This window comes from Euphorbia lathyris, chromosome 2 (assembly GCF_963576675.1).
Source record: "Euphorbia lathyris chromosome 2, ddEupLath1.1, whole genome shotgun sequence".
NCBI lineage: Eukaryota > Viridiplantae > Streptophyta > Magnoliopsida > Malpighiales > Euphorbiaceae > Euphorbia > Euphorbia lathyris.
The window spans coordinates 68,961,434-68,984,121 of record NC_088911.1 but is presented as its reverse complement, the minus strand read 5'-3'; the positions used below and the strand labels follow the sequence as shown (position 1 = coordinate 68,984,121).

Sequence of the window (22,688 nt, the reverse complement as noted above, 5' to 3'; positions counted from 1 at the left end):
TGTTTAGCCACAAGCATAACTATGGCAAAAATAGATTCATTGTGGCTGTAAAGATTTCGTACCCACGAGCATCATCGTGGCAAACATAATCAGTGGTAATTTATTTTTAATTTATTATTATTATATGATCTTTTGAATGGATGAAGCTCATTAAAATCAATATGAAAGTGAACAAAGACTCAAATTTCAATCAATCTTCTCAAAAATAATATTTATTAATTAAACATGAATCTTTCTAGCTATCATCCATCCAATAAAAATCCCAACAGGAAAAGAAATCTATCAAAAGTATCCAATATAAATTTTTTCCCCATCAGTAAGAAAAAATGAATTCGCAGCAAGCTTCCAAAGATTAGAGTTACCCCACTCGTAGTTGAAGAAACCAAATGATTTAATTCACCAACTGTTACAAAATCAACAATCAAAATTAAGACAATATTTATATACATTAATATTACGAACGCAATTCAATAACTTTTTGCAGATGCCACCAAATCACTTACAGGCTGACTTGTTAAATTTAACCATAGATATTACACTAGATTAGAGTATATTTTAATTCCAAATAAATTAAAAGGTTAGCTATCTCAACAAAAACGACTCATATAAAATCCTACAAGTCAGCTACCTCAACTGCAGAGTTTGTTTCCTCAACTAACAAAATCCTACGTGCACTCTGTAATTTCAAAGTAAAAAACAACATGAACGACAACGACAACGATAACATAGAAATACAAGGATAAACATTGATCCAAAGGCTCAAAAGCAGTCCTAAAGAGTAAGATGTAAACCTTGTCAATTGAGAAATACAAGAAGCCTCCTATTGAATGAATAACATAAAAACCAAAGCTTGTTTCCACTATGCAAAGCCATGCTGGACCATATGTGGAGTCAAATTCCTGCAACATTACATGCACAAAAAAATGTATAAATCAAACTATGTATTCCGACATCTGGAACTAGTTCTGTAAACAGAATTGGGTTACTAGTTCCATTATAGAACTGGTTTCCATTTCTGTAAACATCAATGGTTCTAATTCTGTATCTAGTTAGAATGGAAACAGAACTACCAGTTCTGTACAGAACTGGAATCAGTTCTGTATAGAGAACTGGGTTACCAATGTTATATCTATTCAATTTGCTCGATGGAATGTCTCGAGAGCAACCAATTATTTTATTATGATATTTTTGTTTGTGTACGGATAAACGTAAGCATAAATTTGTTCTAAAAATTACCTATAGAAGGATAATTGCATCAGATAAATGGTTAAATGTCTTTATAATTAGCTAATATGAGATGTTTAGCCTATTTATTTATGTTTAGTGCTCGCTATCTATAGGAATAAAGCCATTACATACCAATAACACAAATTGATGAATGATAAGGCTTTACATTCCATTGGTCAACTTAGTATATAACAACATATATGCAAACAACTTTTTACCGGACCAGAAATTGGAAAACGATTATGATCTTTCCATATTGGCAAGAAGACTCAAGGTCATGATGGAGGATTTTTGCAATGCCAAACTAAATTTAGTGAGCCACTAGAGATAGGAAGGTTGTATGTTGTATGTGCTATTTGACATGATTAGATTGCATTGAGAAGTACTAACCTTTAATTCCTTCTTAAGTTTCCGTGCAAGAGCTAAAAGTAATGTTGATTTGCAAGAGCCTAGTGGTCCGAAGTTCAAAGTCATCCTGTAAAAGTTCAAACCAAATTTAATAAAGCATAATTGATTTTAAAAATAGTAAATTATCATGGAGCAACAAATAAAGCAATAATGGGCGAGTTTAAATGACAAATTTAAAATGCATAATTGAAATTTTACATGTTTAAAGAAACAACCATGGTAATTGAACTCCACTATGTATCCAATCACTTTATTAAGGTAACAAAAGTTACAACAACAATAATTAAAGGGATAAGGTACCAAAATAGGCCTAAGGTTTTTGGGGAAGTACCAATTTAGGCTCAACGTTCAAAATAGCATCAATATAGGCTTAACGTTTACAACATAATATCAATTTAGGCTTAACGTTTACAATATAGCATCAATTTAGACCTCATGTACAAAATAGCACCAATATAGGCTTAACGTTTACAAAATAATAGAAATTTAAGCTTAACGTTTACAAAATATATCCAATTTACGCTAAATGTCACAATTAAATTAACCATATTATATTTTTTTCCTATTAACTTTATATGTTATCTTTTTATTTAGTTCTATTTTCTTATTTATTATAATACAATTAATTAGTTTTCCTACCCATTAAAACCTTATATTTGTTTTTCATCAACCATTCCATGACTCCTAAATTCCATGGCTCATGTAATATATGCAAATTAAAAGTAATTGAATATCCACAATATTTTGAATACTAGTTGAAATAATATTGATACATGTCAGTGTTCGAAATATTGTGGATATTCAATTACTTTTAGTTTGCATGTATTACATGAGCAATGAAATTTAGTAGTGATGGAATCATTTATGAAAAACGAATATAAGATTTTAATGGGCAAGAATACTAATTAATTGTATTATAATAAATAAGCATATAAAGTTAATAGGGAAAGAATATAATATGATTAATTTAATTATGACGTTTAGCTTAAATTGTATATATTTTGTAAAACGTTAAGCTTAAATTCGTATTATTTTGTAAACGTTAAGCCTATATTTGTGCTATTTTGTACGTGAGGCCTAAATTGATGCTATATTGTAAACGTTAAGCCTAAATTGATACTATGTTATAAACGTTAAACCTATATTGGTGCTATTTCGAACGTTGAGCCTAAATTGATACTTCCCCAAAAACCTTAGACCTATTGTGGTACCTTATCCCACAATTAAATAATTGAAATTTCAATAGTCATATTTAATGGTTGAATCAGACTTGTACTTGTCTTAACATCCAAACTTGAAAATCTATAAATGACAGATTATACATGTAAGATCATAGTGAAGGGGCTTTCATAAGACAGTTTTGTATAAAAAATTCTACATACTCTGTTATGAGAAGGTCTAGTTGCAGTCGATCAATTTGAGCTGATCCAATATGTCTATCTGGGCTCATACTATCGTCTCATATGTACACCATAGAAGAGTCCCCCACTTTTGCATAAAACATTGCAGCTCCAAGAACCTAGAAAACAAAATGAAAGTGCAAAAAGGTTCAAATATAAACATAAGAAAAGACCATTGAATTACATATCCTAGCTTCAATATCTGAATTCCATATTTTTTTAACTACTCGATAATTTTTGGTCGTTTTGCATCAGAATTTCATGATATTCATCTCTAAGATGGGCATGAAAGGACTAGTACTTTGCGAATCTAGTGATATTGTTAACTACTTGAAACAGAACCGGTGTACTAGTTCTGGAAACAGAACTGGTATTCTGTTATGGAAATAGAACTGGTACCAGTTATGGGAACGAAATTGTTATACTAGTTCTGTTTCCAGAACTGGATAACAGTTCTGTCACCGGAATTGGATACCAGTTCTAGCCAGTTGACAATTCTGTTGGTATTGTGTTGGAAACCTAGCATGATGCGCCTTTATGTCATATGATTTTTTACCCTTTTATAGGGTTTTAATCTCCACTATTGGAGTAGACACATTTGGTTTTCAAGATCAACATAAAAAAAAATAAAAAAAAAGACTTTGAAGAGACAGAAATACATAACCGGAAACTGACTTTATAGATGAGTATGATGAGGATCAAGAGGCAAAATATAATTCAACATGATAATACAGTTTCTTGAATATGTAAAACAATTCAAAAGAACATTCATCCAGAAATTCTTACCTCCCAAGGTGTTAAACTTAAAAATGAAGGCACCGAACTTCAAACGCCCTGCATTTGCCAAAGTTATAAGAATTGATATCAACTATGAAGCAAAAGAAACAAAATTTAATAAATAACACAAGAGAATATTATATATATATATATATATATATATTATAAAGAATATCATGATCTGTTTGTAGTACCAATTCTAGCATAAAATAGAAGCATCAGTTGAAAACTTCTTTAACACATATTAATACAACTCAATGACCTCCTCCATCGAGAAATCCTAGACAGAATACATCCTTTCAAACTTTCCACCACTGAAATAGCACAAAAACTACTCCAAACCATATTACTGCTCTGCAACACAAGATGTTTTTTGCCTCTGCAAAATTGAGATCTGCTTAGGCTTTTATCAAAACTGAACATTTATGAGGTGCCACTTTCAGCAAGTCTTTCTCTGCATTTAAGATATATGCATTACATCTTTTCTATTCTACTTTAGCTAGGATTATGCATTTAAGATATAATCTAAATCAAACAGGAATAGCAAACACTTCTCTTTCACATAGATAACTTCTTCACACAACTGCAGTATCATATAATTACAAAATGCTGGCCAATGACTTTGATAAAATCAGTACAATACAAGTTATGTTAGAGCACATAGCAGCGAAATTGGATGCTATTAACAAGAGAACACAATATACCGATCCAAAAATAGTCACTTGAGCTAAACATGTTACAAACTTAAAGACTTCTTTTTCTCATCATCAACCAATTTATTTCCCCCTTGCAGTTATTGAAGACACATCAAATCACACAAAATTTTGGAGACGAAGGAGAAATGTATTTCACAAAAAATCACACCAAAGTTGTGTTATTGTTTAAACTCTCAATTCAAACATTCCATAAACAGTAGCGGTTTGAAAGATATAACCATGTCATGTCTTTAGAATAAAAACAGAATTTTCATAATATAGTCCCTAATGATGGAAGACACCGAAGAAAAAACCAAAGCATAAAAAAATCGGTGTTAAAAATGGTTGAATAAGTAGCAAGGCTGTTTAGATTTCAGGAGGGAGATTAAACTGATAGTGCATAAAATGGCATATAGTCCCTAAAGTTTGAAAGCTTTATATAAAAGGACTTATCAAATACTTAGAGCAAAATTCTATAGTAGATACGCAAATGCCAGACGCAGAGGCAAGGAAATATGGATATGTTATTTCTAAAACATAAATTTCATAAACTAACCTTCAAACAAAAAAGGACACGGACATCAAATGCAAAAACACTTATAAAGTGGAGTGTCTGTGCCAGGACTATTATGTTTTGTGCCTCAAAAGCTAGGTTCATCATCAACCAACCACTTGGATCTCTATTAGAAATATGGCAGATTACAGAATCAAGCATCCGAATGTCACCACCAAAATCCGAAGGGATTCGGTTCACCAATTAAGAACTATATTATAAATTGCATTCTTCAAAATTGCCCATAAGTTTAACTACATAAGAGCCATTAAAATTTGTTATATACGTTGTCAAATGCACATCACGGAACTATGTAACCACAACTATGCAGTAACCTGTATCTATTCCTGTTGGCTGCTTATGTTGTAAGGGAATCTAATAACAATTATAAAATGTCCACTAAGGTCAAACAGACGTTTGCGAATATAAGGGTAGTCTCAATAATTCAAACTTCACATTCGCACCAAACAAACAAGTGTAAGAATAAGCATTACTTATGTGTATGTATAGATTAAGGATTAAAAGACAAAACTTTAGCATTACCTTCTCTTCTTCGCCACAATTTAAAGCTTTTCAGCATCCCTAACCATGGAAAGCCAACAAACCAAGGCCAATGCCTGTTAAGTTAACACTTAAATCATGTCTGCAGTAATCAACTTGCAGAATAAACAAAAACTTATATTCAGTAGAGTATTCCCTGATCCATCCCAAAACTCTGTTTTACCACAACTCACCAAGATGCCCTAAAAATTCAAAATATCAAGCAATCACAGTCAGAATATGAAAATAAACTAGGTATTTTTTTTACAAAAATAGAGCAATTACATTAGTTGCATTTTTTTGCAGAAGGGCTACAAGGAAACATGCACATGGGCGCTTCATAAAAACAGGTGCATATGAAACAATAAAGATCTTATAGAAATGCCGATCGTTCTTCCCCGTATCATTTATACTCAGTTTCCAAATTACTGTCATGATTATCTGGTATTCATGACTGCATGGAGTTTTGAAAGTTAACTACTTAGTAACAAAGTACAGAAGCACATAATAACAACCATTTATAAATTAATTGTCTCTAACAATAACTTTCACATAATAGATTGCAGAGTTCATTTGTACATGTAAACATTACCTTCTATTCTATTCCGAAGAGATTACAGAGAAGTACCAAACTCATTCAAAGTATTTCAAGAAGTACCTGCTTCTCCAGCTTCAAGTTAGGATATCAGAGTGGGTGTATGGTGGTCTGCCTTGAATGGCAGTCAATCTTCTCGCCCAGCCGAATTAGGGATTGAGAGCATCTGCGCAGGTGAATTAGAGGTTGAGAGCAAAGGGCGAAGAGAGACTCGAAGAATGACTCATTTAGATCGAAGAATTAGGGATTGTGAGCAGACGTGGGTGGATTAGGGATTGAGAGCAGAGCGAGAAAAAAGACTCGAAGAATGACTCATTTAGGTCGAAGATTTAGGGATTGAGAGCAGACACAGGTGAATTAGGGATTAGGGATTGAGAGCAGAGGGCGAAGAGAGACTCGAAGAATGACTCATTTAGGTCCAAGAATTAGGGATTGAGAGCAGATGTCGGCTTATTCAGAGGAAAAGATTTCAAATATTGTACAAATTTGGTTTGAAATTTTGGATTTAGGGAAACCAAATTTGAGGAGGAAACATATTTGTGTTTGGCGGTGAAAACAAAAACATTTAGTAAGTGGCTTTTTTGTTAATATTTCAAATAAGAGTTTTATTAAGAAATTAAAACTAAAAATATTTTAATTTAAAATGAATTAATAAGGGGAAATTTTAGTAAAATTTAATAAAAAAATATTTTGCTTATTAATAATATAGTGATAGGATTGATTATTATTATAGGTAGGAAGAATATATTTTTAATAAGTATATTTTATACTCTTACTAATTTTTGCTTATAAATACCCATTTTTTTTGTAGTGGTTTGTTGGAATTTGGAAAGACTCTATGATATGAGATGGGAGTGAACGTGACCTAGAGGAAAACATTTTTTTTTATCTTTTAGATGGAATATATTTTTATTAATTTAATTTCTTTTAGTTTTCCTTAATAAAGCGGCAAATCTAAAAAAAGGAACAAAAAGATGGAGGGAAATAATATTAAGGCGGGTACATGAAAAAAAGTGAAAATTTTGCTAAATAATAAATTATTGTTTGCCACCAAATAAATTACCCGTGGCATTAGTAAGTTTATGCCACGCTTAAACTTTTCCCGTGGCATAAACAAGTTCAGCCACACAAAAAAAAAAACCGTGGCAAGATTCGTGGCACAAGTATATGTTTGCCACGAAATAAACTTAACCGTGGCATAAATACATCAAGTGATCAAAAGTTTATGGTGGAATCCATTTTTCCCGTGGCTAACTAAAAATATGCCACGAATTTTACATTCTCGTGGCATGATTCGTGGCACAAGTGCTCATTTGTTGTAGTGGTTGGTGAAGGATTGCCTCTGTCCGGATGAAAGGATACGTCGCTTGGAGAAATAAACATGTTAAATGTACTAAATGCCTTCGCTGTCATTATAGAGATTCAAGAATCTCGTACGTGATTTAGGGAAGAGAAAGGAAGGAAGGCGGGCATTTCAGGCCTCCCCTTAGCGTGTCGCGATCGAGATTTTGAGAATCTCGATCGTGACAGTACCTTATTCTTTTCTTCCTTGGTTGTGCAATGAATTCTCTGACGTGATTTCTGATTCTCGTACGTGATATTCACAAAAGCTTGATTTCTCGCACACATGTTTTTTTATCTTCGGTCTCAAGGCATTTCTAAGTACTTAATTTTATTTTCCCAAACTTGCACTATCTAATATATATATGGGTGAGATCCAGTGTGACAAGGGGTTAGAGTGTGGCAAAGAGCTTATTGTGTGACATAACAAAACTACGTAGTTTTGATGATAATTAAAAAGGGCAAAGTGGCAAATTTGTAAATAAAATGAAAGAGAAAATAGAAAAGTTGTTTTATTTCTTTTCTTTAAAATACATTTTTCCGATATTTCTAACCTCATTTTTCGAAAATTTTTATACTATTAGACTCGTCTAAATTAGACGGTCATTTTAAGATCCATGAAGCTCAAGTAAAAAAAATTCCGGTGAACGGATTCCAGGTGGGCGTTTTCTGGCGAGAACAAAAGTGCCCAGAAAATTCTCAAACAATTCCAGAAAATGTAAAACATTATTCTGAGAAACTTTAATTCTTGGGTCGAAGCGGGATTTCTTACGGTTTAGTCCCAATAAAACTTATTCCTTAATTTTATCAACTTTACATGCTTCAACAATTTGTTGGGTCAAAACTGTAAAGAATCTCGCTTTGAGCCAAAAATTAAAGTTTCTTAAAATGATATTTTACACGTTTTGAAATTTTTTGATAATTTTCTGGGCACGTTTTTTGTCCTACTTATATTGTTCCGACAGTGTACAAAATTGTTCCAAATCAGTGTACCATTTGTTCCAACATAATACTTATATTGTTCCAACAGAAAATTGTTTTATTTCTTTTCTTTAAAATACATTTTTCAGACATTTCTAACCTCGTTTTTTGAAAAACTTTATACTATTAGACTCGTATAAATTAGGCGGTCATTTTAAGATCCCTGAAGCTCAAGTAAAAAAATTTCCAGTGAACGGAATCCGGGTGGGCGTTTTCTGGCGAGAAAAAAAGTGCCCAGAAAATTTTCAAAAAATTTCAGAAAATGTAAAACATTATTCTAAAAAACTTTAATTCTTGGGTCGAAGCGGGATTTTTTACGGTTTAGTCCCAATAAAACTTGTTCCTTAATTTTATCCATTACATGCTTCAATAATTTGTTGGGTCAAAACTGTAAGCAATCTCGCTTTGAGCCAAGAATTAAAGTTTCTTAAAATGATGTTTTACATGTTTTGGAATTTTTTGATAATTTTCTGGACACATTTTTTGTCCTACTTACATTGTTCCAAATCAGTGTACCATTTGTTCCAAATCAGTGTATTGTTCCAACATAATACTTATATTGTTCCAACAGAAAAATGTTTTATTTCTTTTCTTTAAAATACATTTTCTCGACATTTCTAACCTCGTTTTTCGAAAAATTTTATACTATTAGACTCGTCTAAATTAGACTGTCATTTTAAGATCTTGAAGCTCAAGTAAAAAAAATTCCGGTGAACGGAATCAGGGTGGGCGTTTTCTGGCGATACAAAGAGTGCCCAGAAAATTCTCAAGAAATTTCAGAAAATGTAAAACATTATTCTAAGAAACTTTAATTCTTGGGCCGAAGCGGGATTTCTTACAGTTTTGACCCAATAAATTGTTGAAGGATGTAAAATGGATAAAATTAAGGAAAAAGTCTTATTGGGACTAAACTGTAAGAAATCCTACTTTGACTCAAGAATTAAAGTTTCTCCAAATAATGTTTTACATTTTCTGGAATTGTTTGAGAAATTTCTGGGCACTTTCGGATTTTTTTATCGGAAAACGCTCATCTAACCGCCGGATTCCGTAGATTTGGGACTAAACCGTAAGAAATCTCATTTTGAGTCAAGAATTAAAGTTTCTCAGAATAATGTTTTACATTTTTTGGAATTTTTTGAGAATTTTCTGGATATTTTTTTCTCACAAAAAAACAGATCGCCGGATTCCATTCACCGATTTTTTTTTTACCCGAGCTTCTGGGATCTTAAAATGACCGTCTAATTAAGATGAGTCCAACGGTATAAAATTTTTTGAAAAACAAGGTTGGAAAAGTTGGGAAAATGCATTTTAAAGAAAAAAATAAAACAATTTTCTATTTCCTTTTATTTACAAATTTGCCACCTTCCCCTGGTTAATTATAAAATTGGTCATTGTCACACAATAAGGCTTGTCACACCATAAGAGATGTGTCACACCTGATCTCTCCTCTATATATATATGTGTGTGTGTGTGTGTGAGAATTTTTGTTAATTATTTTCTAGTCACGCCCGTGATAAGGGTGGTCTCGACTGTGATTTTATGAATTTATTTATTTTGTGTGCATTTAAGAGGTCCCGAACATGCCATGGGTGGACGCAACCGTGACTTTAAACTTTAGACGTTATTTTGCTTTTAATTTTTTTACTTTAACGTTCCTTTCATACCTCGATCGTGATAAGGGTGGTCGCAACCGTGGCCAAAAGTACCGTTTTATTTATTTTTCTTCCCTTTCATACCTCGACTGTGACATGGGTGGTCGCAATCGTGGCCAAAAGTTAAGATAACGATTACTTAATCGAATTAATATGTGTTAAAAATAAAAATATTTTAATATGGGAAAGAAAAGAGTACCTCCATCCTATATTGATTTAAATCAACATGTATGATGGCTATAGTTTCTCTAAAAACTTCAATTGAATTTTAAAGTAAGACGGAATCAAACCAAGCAAAAGCTAAAAAGTGTTAGTTTGATTAATGCCTATAAACCTAATTGAAAAATAGAAATAAGAATTATATTTATCATGCATTAGCATAATATAAAAGAAAGATTGAATAAATAATTTATTATTTATATACATTCACTCGAGACTTTTTCTTTATAAAATCGTGTCGGAGATTTTTAATAATATTCAATATTCAATGCCCTTGTAGAAATATTGAACTATTTCTAGCATATTTATAACCTTAATAGCATATGTTATTTTTAACTATTATGATATAATTAATTTTTAAGCATATGTATATTTATGATTTTTTTACGTAGGCAAAAATAAGTATGCAAAATGCAAAAAACAAACATTCGTACTCAAAATAAGATAAATGAAATAACGCCTCCTACACTTAAATTGGACAATGTCCTCATTGGTGCAAAAATTGATAATTCGTAAAAGATAGAGTACGAAATAAAAATCGAAATAAACGAGTATGAAACAAACATAAAATGAAAATAAAAATAGTCTAAAAATTAAGGAAAGATAAAACCTATCAATGTGAAGGAGAATCCGGTGGAGATGGTGTCAACTCGACTCATTGGCGGCTGAAATATGACAATAACCGATGACGAGTGGATTTGTGCTCCCTTCGCAAACTATTGATGTTTTCATCAACTTCATCGATCCTTAAGTTCATTTGTATATTGTTGGCATTGACTTGATCCAAGACACGTTACCAACCTACCATTTCATCAATATTAGCCCCGACGTCTTCACGTGGTGCCTCAACGTCATGCCTATCCTCATCCTCACTAACATCCGCATCTTCATTTTCCTCCTCTTGATTACCTTGACCATATGAACTAGAAGCACCGCCATCCGAACTAGCAAATAAACTAGCCGTCCTAACCTCGTATGATCTAAATGTAGGCGGTCCTTGGCTAAGCACTAAATTTGCCCGTAAAAGTGAGGTATAATCCAACCATTGGGAAATAAAAATCATGAGGGAGGGATTGAAAATCCGCCAAACTACCCGTAGCACCCAAAACAATACCCGTAATCAAATTACCCATTGGAACTTGCCTATTGGTTGAAACAGACTAAATTTGCCCGTAAAAGTGAGGTATAATCCAACCATTGGGAAATAAAAATCATGAGGGAGGGATTGAAAATCTGCCAAACTACCCGTAGCACCCAAAACAATACCCGTAATCAAATTACCCATTAGAACTTGCCTATTGGTTGAAACAGAGGCTCGGTTTAAATTGTCAAAAATTATCCCAATAGTATCTACTACTAAACCCTTGAAAATGCAATCCAAAACAAACAAATCCCGACTTTGAACCCTTGACCCTTCAACTCGCCCAAATAGTGAATAGGATAAAAACTTGTGAAAATAGAAAACACAGTTATCCTTAATTAGCTTGCTAGAAATGTTCTTTGGATTAAAATGATCCAAATCCGTCAAAGATTTCCAAACCGGGTTGGTTTGAAAATTCTTAGGCTTAGAATAAAAATTTCTAGTTGGAAAGCCAAACCACAAACCCATCTCCTCATATCCAAGCTCATATTGTTTACCCAAATTCCTAAAAGAAATTCTACCATTCTTCTCATCGTATGAGAGGGTAACCAAAAACTCGATAATATCTATTTCACTATGTGGGAAACGCATACTAGCAAATCTTTCCCAACCTAAAACCCCAAGAAATTCATTAATTCTTTCGGAGAAGGAAAAATCACTCACCGTAGCAAAATCCAAGAAAAGCATACCGTTGAACAAGATCTTGGATCCGGAAAAGTGCCTATACCGCTTTCCTTCCGCATCCGAGTAAATATCAAAAGTTGCTCCATATTGAACCCATAATCAGTTGTCGGAGGTTGAGAAAACCTTGTGAACAACCTTCTTTTGTCTAGGCATGGTGAAATTTTCAGATTTTGTGAGAGAAAACTAGAGAGATTGTGAGAAAATTTGAAAAATGGAGGTTTAGGTTATGGTTTTTGTGTTTGGGATGAAGATGAATAGGGAAGAACAAAATCTAATATGGGGAAGAGAGAAGTGTGTTGATAGGTGAAAAGTTGGGTGATTTTAAAGGTGATTTGATGTGTAATTGATTGTGGAAGAAGAAAAGGTTTTGGAATTAGAGTTGGAATAGGAAACGGTGCAAAAATAAGCCAATTTTCAGCCAATAGAACAGCGAGTCGCGACCGAGATTCTCAAAATCTTGGTCGTGACACGCGCTAGGCAGGGGAAAAATATTCTGTCCCCTGGCTTGCCTCTTGCTGGTCGTCCAGAGATTTTGGAAATCTCGTACGAGATTTTTGAGCTATTAGCCAAAATCTTGTATTTTTTACATTTTCAACTTATAAAAATTATTTCTTCTTGCACTAATATTCCTTTAATGATTTTTAAACCTATAAAAACTCAAAAACAAAACTAAAAAAAATTAAATAAAAGGTTAACCTTAAGGGCTTTCCTTAATCTAAAATGGATAAAATAGATAATTTTATTAAAATAGAACATATATACACATTCATTAAAATTGAAAAATATGCAAACTAAATCATAGAAACATATTTACAAAGAATTATTCTAAGCACAACAAAGCAAATTAAATCTAATCTTCATCTTTATTGATGGAAATTCTTCGTGCTTGAGCCCGGTTTATTTTTACTTGAACTATTAACTGTCTCTCTTGTGAAGAAAGAAACCGCGGACCAAGACGAAATTCACGTTTGACAAGACCTTCGTTCTCCAAGAACTCGAAATCAAGGACGGGGAATGGTTCATTTTCGCTCCAAGGAATGGAAGTTGTGCCATTGGCACCCAGAATAATTCCACAAACAATATTCTCATATCCAACTTTCTTATTCTTTGAACGTGAGACAGATATCAAACATTCCATCAAATTTTTTGAAGAATCCACAACATTACCTTAAAGTATATCTCCTAAAACATATAAATCAGTGTCACGGACTACATTTCCGTTAACACGTCCAAAAATACTATAACAGAGATATTTGTGGAGATATAAGATGGAGTTGGAATTAATCAATTTATTTAACGCTAAATGTGGATTAAAACACCACAATCCTGTCAACATCCTCCATATATCTCGAGAAGTCGTATCTCTACCTGAATGGATATTAGACGCTCCACGTGGTGGAAAACCAAACCATGCATGCAACTCGGGATAACCGAATGTAAATTCTCTTCCATTATTACGAAAACAGAGACGCACTCGCCTCTTATCGACGAATCGAACTGTGGAAAAGAACTCTACCGCCCAATTTCCTACAATTGGGAAACACATGGAGGAAAACTTATTCCATCCTAAGTTGCTAAGATAAGGGGTAATATCTCTGCTGATACCGAGTTCATCATTCAAGATTGGGAACCAAGCACCATAACATGCCGTGTGACGTAGCGAAAGTGCAAATGGCGACGTCCCTCATCTTCGCCGAAATATCAACACGCTTTCCGCAAGTGGGATAACGTTTCTTCAAATGTTTTGGAGAAGGAGCCATGATAAAGAATTTTTTGGTGTTTAAAACTAAAGAATTAAAATAGAGGTTTCAGAAATTCTGAGAATTAATGGAAGTGTGAAAAATATGTAAAGAAATTTTAATTTATAGGTTTTAATCCCATAAATCATGACTATTGAAAATGAAAAGGTGCCTTTTGGTGAAAAATTAACCAAAAATTCAAAATTAATACACAATGAAGAGGGAAAGAAGAAGAGATAACTGATTCCCACATAGAAAAACGAGTGTCGCGATCGAGATTTAAGAATCTCGATCGCGACACGCCTTGCCCTTTGGCAAGGTGTTGTGCGAATCCTCCCGTAATCTCTGTTGAGATTTTCAAAATCTCTACATAAGCAGAAATGCATCTAAGGCTTAATAACAAAAATCACTGATGAGATTTTAAAATCTCTATACGAACAGCAACTCATCTAACTCTAAACAAAAGTCACTGACGAGATTTTTAAAATCTCTATACAAACAGAAACTTTAAGTTGATGGAATTCTAATTAACTTTTAATTCAAATGAGATTTTTAAAATCTAAGACACTTTTCTAATTAAGTACTAATAATTAAGATACATAATCTATATTTTTTTTAATATCTTTTAATGATCAAAATTATTTCTAATCTAACTATTATTTCTAATGAATAAACTAAACTAAAAATGAAATGTAAAACTAAAAACTTAAAAATGTGATAATCCTTAAGAAACCTCAAGGATTAACTAAATTTTGGACAAAATCAATTACCTGGACCAGATTTTCATCATAATAAATCTTACAACGATGACCGTTAACCTTGAATCGTTCACCCTTAGGATTTTCCAATTCTAAAGCTCCGTGATCAAACGTATTAATAACTAAATGTGGTCCTGTCGATCTAGACTTTAACTTACCTGGAAACAATTTCAATCGGGAATTGAAAAGTAAAACTTTATCCCCAATCTCGAAAGTTTTAATTTTAATTCTAGCATCATGCCATTTTTTCACTTTCTCTTTGTACAACTTAGCATTTTCATAGGAAAAGAAACGTAACTAATCCAATTCATTTAAATCTAACAAACGCTTTCTACCAGCACTTTGTAAATCATAATTTAGGGTTTTAATTGCCCAAAATGCCTTATGCTCTAATTCTACTGGTAAATGACAAGCTTTACCATAGCCTAGTCTATATGGTGTTATTCTTATAGGTGTTTTAAATGCGGTACGGTATGCCCATAGCGCATCGTCAAGCTTTTGAGACCAATCTCTCCTAGAAGATGAAACTGTTTTCCCTAAGATCCACTTGAGTTCCCTATTTGAGATTTCTACTTGACCATTCGTTTGAGAATGGTATGGAGTAGAAACACGATGATGTACTCTGTATTTCTTCATAATTGATTCAAACTTTTTGTTAATAAAATGAGTACCTCCATCACTTATCATTGCTCTAGGAATTCCAAATCGACAAAAAATATCTTTTAAAAACTTAACAACTACCTTAACATCATTAGTTGGGGTTGCAATTGCTTCAACCTACTTAAAAACATAGTCTACGGTTACTAAAATATAGTTTTGGCCAAAAGAAGGAGGAAAAGGACCCATGAAGTCAATTCCCCACACATCGAAGATTTCAACCTCCAATATGTTGTTCAGGGGCATTTCATCTCTTCTGCCTAAATTACCTACTCTTTGACACTTATCACAACGATTAACAAATAAACGAACATCTTTAAACAAAGTAGGCCAAAATAATCCACATTCTAATACCTTTGCAACTATTTTACTTGCACCATTATGACCTCCATAAGAGCTTACATGGCATTCAAACATAATAGAATAACATTTCGACTCACTAACGCATCTCCTAAGCATGCCACCACCACATATTTTGAATAAGAATGGATCTTCCCAAAAGTATCTTTTAACATCTGAAAAGAATTTCTTCTTTTGATGGAAATTCAAACCATCAGGAACTATATTTACAGCAAGGTAATTGTCTATATCTGCATACCATGGTGTTATTAGACTCTTTACTTGCATGAGATGTTCATCAGGGAAATCATCTCGTATGCCTACAGTCTCACCAATGGGACCATTTTCATCTTCAAGTCTAGAAAGATGATCGGCAACTAGATTTTCAACTCCCTTTTTATCTTTAATTTCTATATCAACTCTTGCAACAATAGGACCCACCTAATAAGATGCGGTTTTGCATCTTTCTTATCAAACAAATACCTCAAAGCAGCATGATCGGTGTAAATTATGACTTTAGACCCTAACAGATATGATCTAAACTTATCACAGGAAAAAACTACCGCTAGCATTTCCTTTTCGGTTGTTGTATAATTTAATTGAGCACCAGATAAAGTATGACTCGCATAATGTATGACATGAAGTTTTTTATCTTTCCTTTGACCTAATACACATCCTACGGCTAAATCGCCTGCATCACACATTATTTCAAAAGGTAAATCCCAATCGGGCTTAGCAATTATGGGTGCATTAACTAAAGCAGTTTTCAATGTATTAAAGGCTTGCAAACAATCCTTGTTAAAGTCAAAAGGAGCATCTTTCATAAATAAATTAGTAAGTGGCTTGGCAATTACAGAAAAGTTCTTTATAAACCTTCTATAAAAACATGCGTGTCCTAAAAATGACCTTACTCCCTTAACCGTGGTTGGTGGGGGATAAATTCTCAATCACTGAGGTCTTTGCTCTATCCACTTCCAATCCTTTTTCAGAAATTTTATGTCCTAAAACTATTCCTTCATCTACCATAAAATGACATTTTTCCCAATTAAGCACTAGGTTAGTCTCTTCACATCTAGACAACACTTTATCTAAGTTTTGTAAACATGCATCAAAAGAATCACCATATACAGAAAAGTCATCCATGAATACTTCCATGATATCTTCAATAAAATCATTAAAAATAGCAGTCATACAACATTCAAAAGTTGTAGATGCATTACATAGACCAAACGACATTCTTCTATAAGAAAAAGTTCCATAGGGACATGTGAAAGTGGTTTTATCTTGGTCATCCAGGTAAATATAGATTTGGAAAAATCCGGAATACCCATCTAGGAAACAATAAAATGCATGTCCGGTTATCCTTTCAATCATTTGATCAATGAAAGGAATAGGAAAATGATCTTTCCTAGTTGCTGTATTTAGGTTTCTATAATCTATACAAACCCTCCAACCCGTGGTGGTTTGTGTAGGTATTAACTCTCCTACATCATTTCTAACTACGGTCATACCTCCTTTCTTAGGTGCACAATGGATCATACTAACCTATTCACTATCTGAAATTGGATAGATAATCCCGTTATCCAAAAGTTTAGTAATCTCATTCTTAACTACTTCTTTCATGTTTGGATTTAGGTGTCTTTGCCTATCCGCCTTAGGAGGTTTTCCTTCTTCTAAATGTATCCCCTTAAGGTCTGAAATTTGCCAACCTATACTTCATATCCTATTTCTAACAATTTCTTTTAAACTCATATATTGTTCCTTAGTTAATTTGTTAGAGATAATAATAGGTAGAGTATCGCCTTCACCTAGAAAAGCGTATCTCAAATGGCTAGGCAATTCTTTTAACTCTAATTTTGGTGGTTTTAACACTAAAGGTGGTATTGGTCCATTATCATGAATCAAAAGCTCAGGAGCCTTATCTTCCATTTCTTCTTCAATCATGGGTTCTATAGTATTTTATTCTTTAACTATATCATTAACACATTCATCAACCAAATCAAGTTTCATACAAACAAACTCTTCCATAAGATATTTCATAGCTTTATTCATATTAAACTCAGTTTCATCCTCACCAAACAACAACAACAACAACAAAGCCTTAGTCCCGAAATGATTCGGGGTCGGCTAACATGAACCATCATATAAAACCGTGAAATCAAGTCGTGTCAGCGACACAAATTCGCTCCCTCCACTCTGTCCTATCCACTACCATATTTTCCTCAATTCCCAGTAAACTCATATCACTCTCGATCACCCTCCTCCAAGTTTGCTTAGGTCTTCCCCTACCCCTCACCACTACATCCCTTTGCCACTCTTCGGTTCTCCTACCCGGCGCATCAAGCGCTCTACGTCTCACATGGCCAAACCACCTTAGTCGGTTTTCTCTCATTTTATTCTCAATAGATGTGACCCCTACTTTTGTCCTAATTATTTCATTACTCACCCGATCCTTTCTCGTATGACCACACATCCATCTCAGCATACGCATCTCCGCCACCGACATCTTATGGATGTGGCAGTGTTTCACTGCCCAACATTCTGTACCATATAACAATGCTGGTCTAATTGCCGTCCGATAGAATTTTCCCTTCAATCTATTAGGCATGCCGGGGTCATAAAGGAAACCCGTAGCACTCTTCCACTTCGACCAACTAGCTTTAATCCTATGAGCAACATCTCCATCTACTTCTCCATCCGTTTAGATAATAGATCCTAAATACCAGAAGCAATCCGAGGCCTGAACAACTCTCTCATCTAGGGTGATTGTCCCTGCCTCCCTACTCCTATGGCCGCTAAACTTACACTCCTAATATTCTATCTTACTTCGGCTCAACTTAAAGCCTCTAGATTCTAGAGTTTGTCTCCATAGTTCCAACTTCCTCTCCACTCATTCTTTCGTCTCATCAACCAACACAATATCATCTGCAAACAGCATGCACCATGGTATACCATCTTGAAGTGAACTTGTTAGTTCATCCATAACGATGGCAAAAAGAAATGGGCTTAGTGCGGAACCTTGATGCACTCCAATCGTAATAGGAAACTCTTCAGTCTTCCCAACACTAGTACGTACACTCGTGCATGCTCCCTCATACATGTCCTTTATGATGTCAATATATTTCCGTGAAATGCCTTTCCTTATCAAGGCCCACCAAAGTACTTCCCTTGGTACCTTATCATATGTTTTCTCCAAGTCAATGAAAACCATATGCAAGTCTTTCTTCTTATTTCGATAGTGCTCCATTAATTGTCTCATTATATGGATGGCTTCCATAGTTGATCTTCCCGGTATAAAGCCAAACTGGTTTTCCGAGATCTTCACCGTCCTCCTTAGCCTTTGTTCGATCACTCGCTCCCGATAGTTGGCACAATCTTGGACATCGCCTTTGTTCTTATACAAAGGGATTAAGATACTTTTCCTCCATTCTGATGGCATCTTATTGTTTCTTCAAATTTTGTTGAAGAACGTCGTTAACCATTCGATTCCTTTTTCTCCCAAACATCTCCAAATCTCAATAGAGATGCCATCAGGTCCTACTGCTTTCTTCAACTTCATCTTACTTAATGCCATTTTGACTTCACCCTTTTGAATTCTCCGCATGCATTCATGATTTAGCATATCATGATGGATACTTATATCATCCTCACCAATTCTCAAAATTACCTTTCCTTCGGATACATCAACTAATGCACGTCCCGTATTCATAAATGGTCTACCAAAAATTAATAGACAATTAACATCATATGCAAAGTCAAGTATCACAAAATCGGTAGGGAAAATAAATTTATCAACTTTCATTAAGACATCTTCAATGATACCATATGGCTTCTTAGTGGTTTGATCCGCTAATTGTAAAACCATATTAGTTCATTTAATATCTTCTTCTAGACCTAACTTTTTGAATATTGATAATCGCATTAAGTTAATGCTTGCACCTAAGTCACAAAGACAACTTGGGAATTCAATATCTCCCAATTTACAAGGAATGGTAACACATCTTGGGTCTTTTAACTTGGTGGGCACATGACTCGACGCAATTGAACTACAATCTTCAGTCAATGCTATAGATGAAATACCTTTCCAACTTATTTTCTTAGATATCAAATCTTTCAAAAACTTACCATAGTTGAGAATCTGAGTTATTGCATCCATAAACGTTAAGTTAATATGCAAATTTGTAAGTTTATCTAGAAATGTCAAAAGTTGCTTATCATAGTCTTTGTTTCAGACTTTTTGAGGAAAAGGAGGTATTGGTTGAAATGCACTTGCATTTGCTTCATTGGGTGAACTCTTTGAATTTTCATTCACTTCTTTGGACTTTGTCGTCAAATCTTTTTCCTACAAAATGTTAGTAACATCTCCAGGCATTTTCGGACCTAAATAATGTTTTTCCAATCTAAAAGTTATAGCTTTAACTTGCTCTTTATGATTTTCTTCTGTATGGCTAGGAAGGCTACCCTCCTTGCGGGATGAAATTGACTTGGAAATTTGTCCAATTTGTACTTCCAAATTATGGATGCTAGATGAGTGGTTTTTAAAAAACTGATCAAACTTATTTTCAATACGTTTAAAATTTTCATCATGATTATTCATCTTACCACCAATAGCATCAATAAATTTATCAATTTTGGAAGACAGTGTGCCAATAGAATCTCTATATTGATAATTATTTTTTTTATCTTAATGGAGGGGTTTATTGGTTCTATCTTGATTGGCATTAGTATTATTATTCTCTTTCCAATTAAAATTCAGATTATTTCTCCATCCTAGATTATAGGTGTTCGAATGCGGGTTATTGATTCGATTCTATCCTTGGAGAATATTTACTTGTTCAACCTCATCCACACCACTATAATCCATTTCATTTTGGATGGAGTTTCTGTTAACATCACACTGTGTTACAAGCTTATCTATTTTATGCGAAAGTGCAGAAAATTATGCTTGTAGCATCGCTATAGGGTCAAGATTAATTATACCTTTAACATATGACGAAGTTGAGGACGATGGTTTTGGAGTAACCAGTGTTTGTGCATGCTCTGCGGGCCACATGCTACTGCTTATAGCCATTTCCTCTAAAACTTCTTTTGCTTCAGCAGATGTCTTCTTTATAAATAAACCCCCCGACATAGCATCAAGTGAACCCCTTGTGGTAGGATTAATACCATTGTAAAAGGTTTGCATTAAAAGTTCATCGAGTAAATTATGGTGTGGGCATAAACGTTGAAGTTCTTTGAAGCGTTCCCATGCTTCATACAAGGTTTCATTTTCATTTTGTGTAAATAATGTAATTTCTTTAATGATCTTGGCTCTTTTGGCTAGGGGAAAATATTTGGATAAAAATGCTTGGGCTAATTGGTTCCAAGTTTGGATTGTTCCGGCCAGCATAGAATTCAACCAAACCTTAGCCCTGTCCTTCAATGTGAAAGGAAAAAAGTGAAGTTTGACTGCCTCGGCAGAAACGTCTGTTATCTTAAAGGTGTCACAAATTTCAAGAAAGTTAGTCGAATGAGTGTTTGGATTTTTGTTAGGTAATCCATAGAACGTAACACTATTTTGTAGCATGTTTAATAATGCTGGTTTTATCTCAAATTGATTTGCATTAATTTGGGGTCTGACTACACTATTGGTAACTCCGTTAACTCCTGGTGTAGCATCATCCAGAAGTCTAGGGCGTTCTCCAGCCATTTCTACTACTTGTGTCTCTTGATTTTGTGTCTCTTTATTCTTTTTCTTTTTAATTTTCTTCTTTTTCTTTAGCGTCTTCTCAATTTCAGGTTCAAGTGATTCCGGTTGAATGCCCGAACTTCTAGTACTACGCATGAACAGAAATTACACGCACGAACTGAAACTACCTTCAAAACAAAAAATTAAAAAAAACTATGTAAGTATATATAATATATAATATAAGTATAAGTATCTATAAACCAAGATTCGGAATAAAATAAAAAAAGTAATTTTTAAAATCAAATTGGCGTTCCCCAGCAACGGCGGCAAAAACTTGTTGCGAGATTTCTACAAGTGCACGGTTTCGCTTGTAGTAATAAAAATATCGATCCTACATGGAACGTTTTGATAATAAAATTACTATTCTGATTTAATTCGGTTTCTCGAGGCTAATAGAAAAATCGTTAAATGGTTTAAAAAGTTTCTAATTCTAATTTTGGTTATAGTTGAGATTACAATTTATAGAAATTATATTTAGATTAAAGTTCATTTCAAGGTTTATTTATATTAAGCAAAAACACAACTTATAACTTTGATTTGTTTAGAAAGATATAACAAATTATCAATTTACTCAATTTAAAAAGCATTGAACTGTAATCAATCTTTCCCCTCGGCCTTGATTGATTACCTTAATCAAATTCGGTGTTTATACCCAATTAATCGATCTCTCGTAATGACCAAATATAAATCCGAATTTGCTTAAGTGCCCAACAAGTTAGCATGAAAAATACCAAAATCTTTTTATAAATACTTTGCATGAAACACCCGTTAGAATTACTTAAAGAGTATCGCTAGATCAAACTTAAAATAAAACAACAGTAAAGATGAAATTGAATTAAAAGATATTCATTCGTTTGAGTTGAAACATCTCAAGTTAACAGAGAAGAAGAAGTTTGAATGGCATTTGACTAGGAAGAGTTTCGGGTTGTCAATCCTTTACTCAACTTGGTAAGTTTGTCAGACCGTGGGTCGCCCCCAACACTGGTTCTTCTTGCTGAATCCTCGAAATAGCACCCCTCGGTGATCTACAGAGTATAAACACGACTTGAGTAAACTCTAATGTAAATAATAAAATCTATATCTTGTATCTCTAGCTTTTGTACTTTAGTCACAATTGATTAATTTTGTGTAACTAAAAAAACAACCAACATGAATTCTGAGTTTCTTCCTCTATTTATAATATTCCAAGAGGTATGCTGAAGAGACGTGTCCGTTGGTGAAGGATTGCCTCTATCCGGATGAAAGGATGCGTCG

The 22,688-nt window shown here is 33.7% G+C and overlaps 1 protein-coding gene and 1 non-coding gene across 5 annotated transcripts; one reads left to right on the top strand and one right to left on the bottom strand.

Moving 5' to 3' along the window:
• Positions 1 to 250: 250 nt before the first annotated feature.
• LOC136218540 (dynein light chain 1, cytoplasmic-like) lies at positions 251 to 6,398 on the bottom strand. Of its 4 annotated transcripts, none has more exons than XM_066005481.1 (7): positions 6,259 to 6,398; positions 5,604 to 5,803; positions 3,822 to 3,869; positions 3,018 to 3,154; positions 1,618 to 1,702; positions 792 to 899; positions 251 to 403 (listed from the first exon to the last, which is right to left on the bottom strand). In XM_066005481.1, the coding sequence occupies exons 4-7, from the start codon at positions 3,083 to 3,085 to the stop codon at positions 392 to 394; spliced, it is 273 nt and encodes a 90-aa protein (XP_065861553.1). In that variant the 5' UTR covers positions 3,086 to 3,154; positions 3,822 to 3,869; positions 5,604 to 5,803; positions 6,259 to 6,398; the 3' UTR covers positions 251 to 391. The 4 variants fall into 4 exon arrangements, with proteins under 4 accessions (XP_065861553.1, XP_065861551.1, XP_065861550.1 ...); XM_066005480.1 differs by lacking the exon at positions 251 to 403 and adding an exon at positions 599 to 676; XM_066005478.1 differs by lacking the exon at positions 251 to 403 and having other exon boundaries at positions 521 to 899.
• A 14,509-nt stretch (positions 6,399 to 20,907) lies between these two features.
• LOC136221222 (small nucleolar RNA R71) lies at positions 20,908 to 21,014 on the top strand. The gene has a single exon (XR_010685000.1). It is a non-coding gene; the product is annotated as a small nucleolar RNA R71 (small nucleolar RNA).
• Positions 21,015 to 22,688: the final 1,674 nt, after the last annotated feature.